Source organism: Pteropus medius, unplaced genomic scaffold (genome assembly GCF_902729225.1).
Source record: "Pteropus medius unplaced genomic scaffold, Ma_sr-lr_union100, whole genome shotgun sequence".
In the NCBI taxonomy this organism is placed as follows: Eukaryota; Metazoa; Chordata; class Mammalia; order Chiroptera; family Pteropodidae; genus Pteropus; species Pteropus medius.
In genome coordinates this window covers 3,050,274-3,063,123 of record NW_024353517.1, presented here as the reverse complement: position 1 = coordinate 3,063,123, position 12,850 = coordinate 3,050,274, and the positions used below count along the sequence as shown (strand labels likewise).

At 34.9% G+C, this 12,850-nt stretch overlaps 1 protein-coding gene and 1 pseudogene across 7 annotated transcripts in view; both read right to left on the bottom strand.

The window, feature by feature from the left end:
• VPS8 (VPS8 subunit of CORVET complex) overlaps positions 1 to 12,850 on the bottom strand; it is a 235,784-nt gene that overhangs the window by 88,986 nt on the left and 133,948 nt on the right. For all 7 annotated transcript variants that reach the window (XM_039850760.1, XM_039850764.1, XM_039850761.1 and 4 more), the window contains 2 exons: positions 8,733 to 8,822; positions 5,540 to 5,586 (listed from right to left, as the gene is read on the bottom strand). In XM_039850760.1, coding sequence (XP_039706694.1) covers positions 5,540 to 5,586; positions 8,733 to 8,822 — 137 coding nt within the window. The remainder of the gene's footprint in view (positions 1 to 5,539; positions 5,587 to 8,732; positions 8,823 to 12,850) is intronic.
• LOC120593090 (uncharacterized) lies at positions 5,250 to 5,372 on the bottom strand (annotated as a pseudogene).

The following is a 12,850-nucleotide window of genomic DNA, read 5'->3' as shown; positions in this document are numbered from 1 at the left end:
ACATAGCAAAAATAGCAAAGAAATTGAATAAAGTAAACAGAAAAATATACGAATTTAATTAGACGCCTTCTTCCTTTAAAAATATTGAAAAAAAAAAGCTACTCCCTCAAAAACAACTCAATGAATACATGTAAATGTTAAATCAAATATGCATACACTATATACACAGAAATGAGAATCCTATTAACTCAGGTTTTTGGAAAAAGAACAAAAAAAGCAATATTCTTATATGACACATATATACAAGCAGTCCCCATCTCAAAATAACTGTTTTTGTTCATTTTTCTCTATTCTCCGGAATGCTGCTATAGGAGCTTCATGGGGAGGATAAACCTAGATGTTAAAAAAAAAAAAAAATCTTATTGCTTACAAAGAACAAAAAGGGAAGAATCGAAGGCATAAATAGTCTGAAGTCTGCCAGGGAAAACTACTAGAGAGGGCAGTTACTTGTATATTCTCATCATAAAAGTGTCACATAAGTCTACTTATTCTTGATGTTCTTTTGTCCCTATTGTGAATGAAAAAGAGATTCTGTAATAAATCTGGTATATTCAAGTGACTGAAAGTAACCTCATAGGGTGATCAGATCATAAATTCTAACTGGGCAGGTCATGGTGAATAGTCACACCGTAGGCATATAACTTCTTTAGTAAAAGGTTTTTCTTGGCCTTAAGCAAGCCCTGACTATGTTTCTGTACATCTAGGTTAACATACCTTTGAAATGCCAGAGTAATCCTCTTTTTCATACTCCTCAGAGACATAACCACCCTCAAGGGAGCACATAAACCTCTTAACTAGCCTATAAACCAATCATAGAGATTTCTCTATCTTGCTTTTTCCTTTCTCCCACTTTCATGTTATCCTCCTTAATTCCAAATGTTGAAAAAGACCTGCAAAATAGTCATTCTCTGGAGCATTTGACATCTTGCTTCCCAGCATGTCATCAGTTTGGTTCCAATAAACTCTTATGAAAATTCTCTGCAGGTCTGGATGTTCTTACAACAACACTAATTATCTTTTTCCATATTCCCCTAGTTTCCTACTTCATTTTTCCCAGTACCTAACAAGACTCTAATCCTTTACTTCCGGTTAGTCAACAAGCATACTCATTTGAAAAGGCCAAAATGTGATAGAAAATCAGTCATTCAGAGATTATTGTAAACTAGTCCATACTACTTCCTTTCTTCTTATCCTAGAAGTCAGTGGGCATTGGAAAAGTATTTTTTCATTAGTGTGTATGCTTTACTGTATCATATGTTACTTGTATATTCTCACCATAAAAGTGTCACATAATACTGAAATTGACAAAGCAACTAGAAGAAGTTTTGATTGGGGAATCAAGGAAGGAGGTAATTTTGGATTTAAAATGATCTACCTAAGAACAATGCTACATATCTCAATATGCTTATGAAATGGGAACTTGAAGAAGTGTGTGCATCCTGTTCCCCTGGAAAGAAGCGGGTAGAGTGGGAGGAGGCAGAGGGCACCAAAGACAATAATTCTATAATTCAAACTTTGTCTAAGGCCAGCTCAGGAAGCAACTCTTCCTTATTCCCTCTGCACTCAACCTTCTTAACATTGTTCCTCTCCTTCAATCCAGAGGAACACACTACCCCAAAATATGGTACCCCAAAATATGGTACCTTGGCATACTGAATATTTTAAGCTGAAAACATCTGAGAAATGGCGGGTGCACGAAGGACTCTCCGTCCTCCCCCTTCACACCGTAAGGAGATCATAAGACCTTCATGTGAGAGGTGCTCACCCTATACCTGGAGGAAAGGAGTATCCTTCTCTCTGAAGATGCGCACGAAGAGGAATCCAAACAGCTTCCTCCATGTATTATCCTTAGCTCATATCTTCTGGTCCTATCACGTTTTCCTATAACTTTCTACTCTTCATCAAACCTAGCAAAAAATGCTCATGTTTAACTGCTTCTTCAGGTCTTCATTTCCTTATGAAGGCTCTCATATAAGGTAAAATTTATCCTAAATAAATCTGTATGTTTTCTTCTCTTAATGTGTCTTTTGTTACAGAGTCTCAGCCAAGAACCTAGATGGGTAGAAGGAAAAGATTTTTCTCCTTCTCCCACTATTATATATTTACATTGTGCATTAAACAGCCAAGAACCTAGATGGGTAGAAGGAAAAGATTTTTCTCCTTCTCCCACTATTATATATTTACATTGTGCATTAAACAGGCTTTTATAGGTTAATCTGAGATACTGTCACTTAAAATGATCTTTACATAAGCATGATTGTATTAAAATGCCAAACATCAAACTTACCAATGAATTTAGAGCATAATCTAAATTGATATCTGCTCACTATATAAGACATAAGGTAAAAGGATAAAATATGATAAATTCTGGATTGGGACTCTCAAAGTACACCACCACATCTTTGACATCTTGGAGATGAATCAATATGAAATTGAGCTCTTTAAAAGGTAGAACTAAAGTCTCAGTCCTGTTAATCAAAGGCTCTGAGGGGTATGAAAAAATAGTAAGGCAAACTTTATTTGGACTATCATGATAGGTACAGGGACTACTGCAATGGGGTTTTGGCAGTAGGGGAGAGAGACTACGTTCAACCCTAAATGCAACAAGGACAAGTGGGAATTTATAGCTAAAGGTGGGGTGGGGAGGTGAGAAGGCAGTTGTGGATAGAAAATTACTAACAAGGTAGAGTAATTCTTTGATGAACTGACCTAACAGGATTCTTGCTGAAAGCAAGCCAGAGTGACCACATATTACTGGGGAATGGAAGAGTTTGGACAGATATTTTGGCTGATCAGATACTAAGAGTGGGGGATTCTAGCTAAACTGACTTAGCAGAATTCTTGCTAAATCAAGACTGCAAGGATAGAGATAGAAGCCCAAAGTCAGACCTAGTGGAGCCAAGGATTCAGAGAAACCTGAATAAAGTTTGGTCAAGGGGAGAATCTTTGTCAGCTCCTAATTTCTGCTAGGCTAAAGTAAAGCTGGAAATTTGGCTGTTGTCAAAAGTGAGGACATTCTAGATCATGTTGATTTTGGGAAGAGGGAAGAGGAAGGGCTGTAGGTATACTGCTTCTCTCTGAAGCAGGTAAGAGAGGACCTTGAAGCCAAACTGATATGACGAGAAGGAATAATGTTGTTAAGGTAGCTAGACATGAGTGACAGAGGAACAAAGGAATGGAGGCGCAGGCCAGAGACCACTCAAAGAACACCTCATTAGCAGTTAAAGAATGTCTCCTGCATTCTGGAAGACAAAGGACAGGAGGGCCATAACTTATAGCTGGTTCTATCTGGCCACAGACGCTTGTGCAGAAGGTATTACCCTAACCTGCCCACAGCCTCAGCCTCATTATACCATCATTATAATACCATGTTCATGCCTGGAAGTTCATGAATCTAATTATTACAGACTGAATTCTGGGTAAGCACATGTGCACTAGGCAAAGAGTTATATAGCAGCCAAGTGTCAATCAAAATGATCTCACATGCTAATTACCTAGGAACATTTTTGTAACCACCCATCACAGCCTGGATATAATACAAACCTTCTTACTTCTGCAGGTACAGCCCTCTCTTTCCCTGCTATAACCCACTCCCCATGGGGGTGCGCATCCTCTTTTCCATACTCTTTGCTGCATCAGCATCAGCAGGGAAGAACCAAATTAGCATCATTAACGTGCCCCCCGCACACCGCCCCTATGTCTCTGGGGCCACACCGGAGTTCAAATCGCCCCCAAATGGTAACAATGTGTGACAAGTTAATTCAGAGTAATTATCCTGGGTTAGGGTTAGTTCGAGAAGAGAAAATATACCAAGTAAATGTAAAATAATTTGTGGTTTGTTAGTAAACAAAACAACTTTCACAGTACTTTTAAAGGATCTTACCTAATTAATATCTTTCAAATGTAGACATAGGTAATAACAGAGCAAGCCTTTCCATGGAAGACATCGAAAACTCTTGTGATGTGTCATTTTTATTACTGCGAAGTTCAAGCAGCGATTGCAATATCAGAGCAAATGATAGTATTGATATTTATATTACCTAATACTGGTAATTTTTTTTTAATTTTAAAGAAGTACGATTTGGTCACCATTATCTTTTGTACTTTATTACATGTGATAAAGGCCAAGTTCAAGGCTGAACTTAATCTGTCCAGCTTGAGTCTCTCCTGGTAGGATAGCTGGAGGAAAATGACTTGGTTAAAATTAATTATCCTAGAAGAGGAGTCAGTCCTAAGAGAACAAATCTGACACAGATACTTTGAAAAGTTACTGAACTGGGGTGCAGGGGAAAATGTAGACAGATTGTCTTTCTAAACATCTGCATATGCATATCTGTATGACTCTAAATTTAAATGCAGCACAGCCTGCTCAAGGTTTTAATGATTAAGAATTCAAAAAAATTATTATAATCAACAAAATTACTGTTATTTTGGTATTTAAAAATAGCACAGAACAGTGGAAGAACCAAAACTGATATCATAATCACTAAAGCAAGTAAATGACTGTTTTCAATGGCTACTATACATTAAAATGCAACTTAAAAGTTCGTATGTCTGATGTGAAAGCTGTGTCATCTGGAATATTACACTTAAACCAGTGACTCCTAATTCTAGGTGTACATCAAAAATATCCCCACCCGTGGTAATTCTGTGGGTTGGGCCCAGGCATCTATGTTTTTCAAAGTTTCTTAGGTGATTCTGACACACACTGCTGGTTAAGAGTGACTGTCTTAGACGGTATTAAATGTCATTACACTCAACTCCCAATGTACTCCATTTCGTCACAACAAAATGTTAAGATCTCACATGCAGAGATGGTTTGCTTACAAATCCATTGCTAATTTCATCATCTCCTTGGGCTACATTTTATTTGATGAGTACCACTAAATAACATTTAAAAAACATTTAAACTTTCCTTCTCACACCACCCGGAACAGTTATTTAAAACTAAGCACTATGAATGAGAGTTTAAAAGGTAAAATTTAGATGTGGGCTGAGACTAGGTGTTTACTTTGAAAGTAAAGCCATCGATCTGCAGTATGGAATAAAAGAAAGGAGTGAAGTTAGGATAGAAAAGAGAAGCTAGATGGTTATCGAATTCCTTGTGAAACATGTCTTTGTGGTATGACTTCATTATCTTATTTGAATTATTTTATTAACTCACTCTGTATGCTCATGTTCAAATAGAAAGAAAAGTATTCCTTTAGGCTATAAACTATTCCAGATCATGGATTTTTTTTTTTTTTTAACACCTACAGCACCTGGTATTTCTAAGTGGTCTTCCATCCAAGTACTAAGCAGGCCCGCCCAATCCTGCTTAGCTTCCAAGATCAGACGAGATCAGGTGTGTTCAGGGTGGCATGGCCGTAGACTTAGGTCATGTATTTTGAAATAATCTATGTAACTGCTACTCCCACTAATATTAAAAATCAAGAGCTGAGTATACTATTTGGATATCATGGGCTAGTTTCTTAACCTCAATTTATTTTCTTTGATTTCTCATCTATGCATCATGAAAAACTAAGGTTTATCAACATACCTTGGGTCAAGAAGACTCTGCAGAAATTTGAAAAGCAAAACCTGGTTCTGAATAAAAAAAGAGTAAAAAATATAATATTAAAACAAATTCTTCAAACTATGCCATGGTAAAGAGTAACTATAGAATATCCCTTTAAAATAAACACACACATGTGATTATTTCCATGAAGCCCTCTGTACAGATCTAAGAAATTCTAAAGAATCATTTGGAGAGCATTTCCTCTCAGTAACTCTAATCAGTGTCACACATTTGATTTTGAGTGGAGAAGAAACACAAACACCTTGTTACCATAAAAAAAAAAATTAAAACAAACAAAAAACAACGACAAAACCCTCTACTGAGACAAAACCCTGAGCAGTTCCCAACATGAGGATGCTCTGAACTGCTCTGCTGCTCGTGAGTTCTGGCTGCACTGATGGGTTCACACTGCTTTACCTAGTGCTTCTTGTGACAAAGGCTTATTGTGAGATAGTTAATCTAGGTAAGGTGGGAGTGTGAAACCCCAATAACCACCACCACCAAAAAAGCTCATTAACTCCCCAATATAATAAACTACAGAAGAGATGGCAAACTGCAACACACTAGCAATTCATATGCCATGAAATCTGGATTCTATTTCTTCTACTTATTAGCTTGTGACTTTTTGTAAGTCAGACTCTCTTATTTATTCAGTTTACTTATGTGTAAAAGAGAACAGCAGTATCTTTTCTACTCTCTGCACAGGATAGAGGTGAAAATTAAATGAGATAAACCTTAGAATACCATATGACTATTAATAATGTTTCTGAGGTCTGAGGAAAGCTAAGCAAAACTTATCATAGCTTAGTTTTTCTTTTTTGACCCACTTAACCTTCACCTATAAAAAAGCAGGGAGCCCTCAAGACTGAAAAGGACTGTCATTTAGAATATGATATTTTAAATATGTTTATCAGTCTTTGATTTTCTATCTTCTCCCTGGCCTGTCACTTTATTTTATACGACTCCTGGTTATAACTTAATATTCTGGCTTATTTTTTATTCCAAGAATTCTGAAAACAACGGTTAGAGACATATTACTTGCCATCAAAAGTAAAGGCACTTTAAAATTTGTACAGGATTCTCACATAATCAATAAAGCTCTGCAATAAAAGAAATAGTTCATTTCTTTAAAAGAAATGTGTAAGAATACACAAACTTTCCATGGTCAAATAGACAATCTTTTTTTTTTTTTTTAAATCCATGACATTTCAGCTTTTATACATTTGCCTGATGAATGACATTATGTATATTCATTTTACCTAGCCTCTCTACCTCTAAATATCTTTAGAGACTATAGGAAAAAAGAATAGTGCAATAGATAATCTTACATTTTAAATGACAGTAACAACACTATGAGTAGATTCATCAGAATCGCTGACTTTTAAAGGGTGTAGAAATTCTTTTAAAGGGTGTAGAAATTCTGTGGGTTGAGAGTAGTTTTAGAAGAACTGTCCTCCTGTTGCCCCTCACTGGACTGGGTTAGATGACCCTCCACATACTTCCTCAGTACCATGGGCAGTGCTCTATCATCATTCAAGTTCAATGACTCTGCAATTGTCTTCTGGATTATTTATCTTCCTTGAGCACAGGCATACATTTACATACTTTCGTATCCTCAGCACTTAACAATGCTTTTGGCCCACAGCAGGTACATAAATATTTATTGACTTAATTAACGAGTCTTCATCTTGAGTTAATGGGCCTCATGATGCTAGACAACCAAGCCTGATATCTGGGAGTCATTTTTAACTCCTCCCACCACGTTCAACTAATTTCTAAGCTCTACACATTTTACTGTCCTCTCCACTGCCACTTAGTCCTGGTCCTTGCCATCTTTTGCCTAGACTTTCTAACTAGTCTCTCTCCTCCATTTGTTCTCTTTGCCAGTACATTTCCACACTATAGAGTTTATTTTCTAGAAGGTGAATCTAATAATGTCACTCTTTTGCTTAAAAAAACTTTAGTAATTGTTCAGTACACAGAAGATACAGTATAATTTCTTAGCATTACATATAAGACTTCAATATCAGGTCCTGAAACTCTATTTTCCAGCCTCTATACTTCTAACTCCTCCCATCCAATCTACCTTTTATAGTTTAATCTAATGCTTCTTCTACCACTGTCCCCACCACATCATGCTTCACATAAGTCTGACCATTCTCTGAATAAGCATGTTGCTTCACGCCTTCAAGTATTTACATACATAGAGCACTTTATCTAGAAAGCCCTTCCCAGTTCTCTGCCTAGAAAATGGATACCAATCATTCAAGACCCAGTTCAGGCTCTGAGAACTCCTGTCTTACTTTCTCACACTGTCTATCACCCTCTCCTCTTGTTCCTGCAGGACTTTTTACATATGTCTGCTGTAGTGTTCACAACATCATACTGTAGTTATATAAGTGCTTGTCTGTTCCAGAGGGGGAAAAAAAAAGATTGTATTCTTATTTGCGCCTCCCAGGGCATACCACACTGTGGTACAAAGTGGGGCCACAATAAGTGCTTAAATGAATGAATTCTGTATCTTTGTCTCCCATGCCAGCTGCCTCCCACTCACTTCTCTGGTTTCTATCTTGCATATCTATCACCTATTACTGTTATCACCACTTGAGGACTCTGGGTTGTTCTTCATGTCCTTCTCACTATCCTATTCCCTACCTCTATCACTTGTAGTGACAAGTGGAATACTAGGTCCATTAAATAGTACTTCGAACGGAGCATCTCAATATTCAGCATTAATATAGGTAATATTCTAGGTAAGATTTTCCAACAAAAATTCTAAATAGTCAGCATTAAACCAATTTGAGAATAACAAAAGTCGGAATAAATAACATGAACCTCAAAGAGAGTACAACTATCGTTCCTATAGCAAAAGAAAATGGGGAGTAGGGGCCTGAGGAGAGAATCTGCTCAATACGATTTCTAGAATAAGGACTGGTTATGGTCCAAAATTGTTTCTGTGATGTTAATGTGTATTATACACAAAGATGAACTCCCTCATTTCTAGACTCAGATCATTACGTAACTGCTCCCAAATACAAACACACACACACACACACGATGTGTAAATGGCAACTATTAATTGAGGAAATTACTACAACCAAAAGTTCTTAGGTGGATATGCAATAATTGTCTCTCTACTAGGTGTTTCTTCCCAATGTATTTTTATATTATTTACCTTAAGTTTTTTAATGACTGTTTCAATCTGTTCAGAAAAGTGAGTAGCAACCAGTTCTGCAGCTTTACAGGGCTTCAGGGACACAAGTTCCTAGAGTAAAAGAAAAAGATAAAACCTTTTTGTTAAATCTTTAATGTTAATTTAAATTGAATTTCCATAGATGAAGCATGATCATCTACCTCAATATTTTTATGAGCTTTTACACTGCATTTCGAAAGACCTTGATGTAGGGCCTCAATTTAAAGGCACGTTGTAAATGAGCAAAATTTAAAATGTGCCACATAAAAAATCAGATTTGATATAAAAGGTAATTAAGAATTCTGAAAAAATAAAAGCATTAAAACTCTGGATTTAGGCCGCGATATCTGCAGGATGATCAGAAGGAACAAAAGCTTCCCAAAATCCCCATCAGTGAATTTCACCCTTGAGCCTAAAGCAATAACTTGAAGAAATGAAAAAAAGAGTATAGTTACAATTTCTCTGGTGAAGAATTCTAAAACTTTACTTCTGATGCCTGGAAATATCTTAAGAAATCAACTTAAGGTCATAAGTCTTAACTGAAACTTAGAGCTTGACCACTATTAATTAACCACTGTTAATAAGATCTATTTCTGTCAAATATAAGACTTCCAATTTGTCCTCTCCTTAAACTTTCCTAGACACTACTGGCTACCCTTTATTTCTTGAAACTCTCTTCTTACACAAATAAAATGGAAAGAACAAATATAGATCAACATGGTATTATCAAATAAAAATTAGGTAAGTTAGTGTGACTGCAAAATTCATGGTATATCTAATAATTTGTGTTAGTATTTGTAGATTAATAATGAGTTGACACAAATAATTGTGGTTTATACTACTTTCACAGAATACATCTCAAAACAGAGAAGGCACAACTAATCAATATTGCAGCGAAAAGTAGGACATTACTACTGATCCGCAGACATTAAATAGATAAGAAACTATTGTGAATTAATTTATGTCAAGAACTTAAAAATTTAGACACAAAAGATAAATTTTTAAAAATATATAATTAAATAACTGACTTAAGAAATTGAAAATCTGCATTAATTTTTGACCACTAAAGAAAGTGAATAGTCAAAAACCTTTCCATATGGAAAACTCTAGACCCAAATAGATTCACTGGTAACTTCTGGCAACCATTTAAGGAAGAAAAATTCCAACATTAATTAACCTCTTAAAGAGAACAGAAAAAAGGAAACCTCTTAAGCTCATTGGATAAGGCTAGCAAAATTCTGATACTGAAACCCAGTAAGACAATATTGGAAAGAAAAACTACAGAAATTAATCATGAACATTGATACAAACATCCTAAATAAAAACAAAATCAAACAATATCTAAAAAGAATAATATACCGGGATCAAGTTGTATTTATTTATCCACAGAATTCAGGGCTGGTTTAATAGCAAAAAAATTTACCATAACAATAGAATAAGGTAGAAAAGGTGATAAAATTCTTCCTTAAGAAAACTATTGACATAGTAGAAATAGAAGACTTCCATAAAAATCCTTACAGTAAATACTGTACTTATGTTGGAAATTATAAAATTGCATTAAAAATAGCACTGTTATGCTAAAAATATAAAGTTGTGAGCAAATCTAACAAAGGATGGAAAATCTCTAAGAGAAAGTTATAAAACTTTATAAAAAATATTGAATAAAGAGTTATAACACATGGTTATAGATTGGAAGACTCAGTATTGTAAAGATGTCAATAACATTCAAAATGATTGACAGATTCAATGTAATCCCTGTCAAAATCATAAGGTTAAAAAATTTTTTTGTGGAACTTGACAAGCTGGTTCTAAAATCTATTTGGAAGTACAAAGGGTCCTGAATAGCCAATACTCTCATAAAGATAACAAGATTTATATAAAACAATGATATTTAAAATACTTCTGTGGTACTGATGCAGACACAATAAATCGACCAATGAAACAGAAGAGGGCCCAAAAACATAGACCAAGCATATAGATCCTTGATATACTTATGACAAAGTAGCACTTCTGAGCAATGGGGAAAGACAACCTTTAAAATAACTGTGCTAGGAAAATTGAGCACCAATATTTTTAAAAATTAATTGGTCTCCCATCTCATTCATTATAAGAAAATTGCTTTCAGGTGGACCTAAGATTTAAAGTTGGAAAAAAACAAAACAAATCAAGAAAGCTTTTTGACAATAATATGAGACTTCTTTAGTGTAGAAGAAAAAAAAATGATTATTTTGACTTATTTTAAAAAAAAAACTTCTTAAAAAGAACCATAGAAAAAAGCCATGGAGTAGAAGAAGATATTCACAACATGCATCACTGAAAAAAGACTAATATCCAGGAACACATAAAAAGCTTCTATAAATCAATAAGTACAAAAGACATTATAATAGAAAAATGGGCAAAAGACATAAATAGGCACATCACAGAAAGGAAATTTAAATGACCAATAAATATGAAAAGTCTATCAATCTTGTTAGTAACTAGGATATGCAAATTTAAAACATAATGAAATATCATTACATGTCCACTAGATTGGCAAAAGTTTTAAATCTAGCAAGGATATAGAGCCAATGGAAAATCTCATTTAATGCCAGCACCTGGTAAAGTTTGATATTTATCCCCATTAACTGGCAATCATAGACTCTGAACAGAGATTATTGAATGTTAGCATGCCTCAAAACCACTTTGAGAGCTTATTAAAACATATTGCTGGGTCCTATCCCCAGAGTTTCTAATTCAGAAGGTCTAAATTGAAGACTGAAACTGCATGTCTACCAAGTTTTAGCTGATATTATAATGTTGGACTGGAGATCAAATTGAGAACCACTGGCCTAGAGAAATGCATGTGGCTGTGCTCAGATGTGTATCGAAGAATGATTATGAATGGACTATTTTTAATAGTCAAAAACTAGAAACAACTGAAATGTTCACTAATAATAGAATAGATAAACTATGATATACTCGTAAAATGGAATATTACACAACAATAAAAATGAACCACAGCTACATACAACAACATGTACAAACTTCTCAAAATATTGAGGAAAAAAAAATACAGACTATAACTTCATTTATATGAAGTTCAGAAACAAGCAAAACAGAAATAAAATTTGTAGGGATGTAGGTATATGCAGTTAACAGTAGTAGAAAGGCAAGAGATTATCAGAAAAGCCAGGATAACAGGTATATCATGGGAGGCAGAAGACAGTGATTAAGAAAGAATACATGGGAAGTCTGAGGTATTAAAAATAACTATTTTTTGGTCTGGGCCTGGAATGTTTGATTTTAATGTTTTATTAATCTGTATATTTGCTTCATGCACTTTTTGGATATTTTTTATATTTCACAATAATAAATATTTTTAAAAATCTAATGGAACATGTTTTGTCCGGATTGGAAAAACCATCTTAACTGGTGATTTTTTTACCTGGAATCCACAGATCCAATCTAAGAATGGCTTTTCGGAGGTCTGTGAATCCCTGAAATTGTAAACAAAGTTATGTATCTGTGCACATGTACATTATGAGGGCACAGGTCCAAATCCTCCATTAGATTCTCAAAAGAGGTCTATAATCCCCAAAGTATTTAGGACCACTAATCTATACACTGAGTATACTGTCAGGAAACTTTATTATGAGGACTTTTACCCCTTCCGACTTAATGTTGATTTTATTTACATTACTAAAGCCACAGAAGTCCTTCAACCAAAAGTCTATATATTTGTAATCACAGTCTTAAGAGTTATTAAAAAGTTCAAGGTGAAAAGAATGTACAGATGTGAAGAAAACAGTCAGCAGAAATAACTGTTGTGCAGCAAAAAAACTTCTCTCCAGTGTGAGTTTTCTGCTGAGTAATTTGTTTGCTCATTGATTAATTCATCACGTTTCACATTATGCAGAGAGACACAGCTTCATTTTTGGATGTCTGGAGCCCATGTGCTCAAACCACTGCATAATGCAGATGAAGTGAAATGAAGAATGAGCCATAATGTAACTATGGAGACTTAAAGGGGATGATGAAAAGAAAAAGAATGCAAAATGATTAAAGAAGAGAAGATATAACTCAAAATAGGAGGTTTTCTTGGGTTCTTGCATCAAGATATA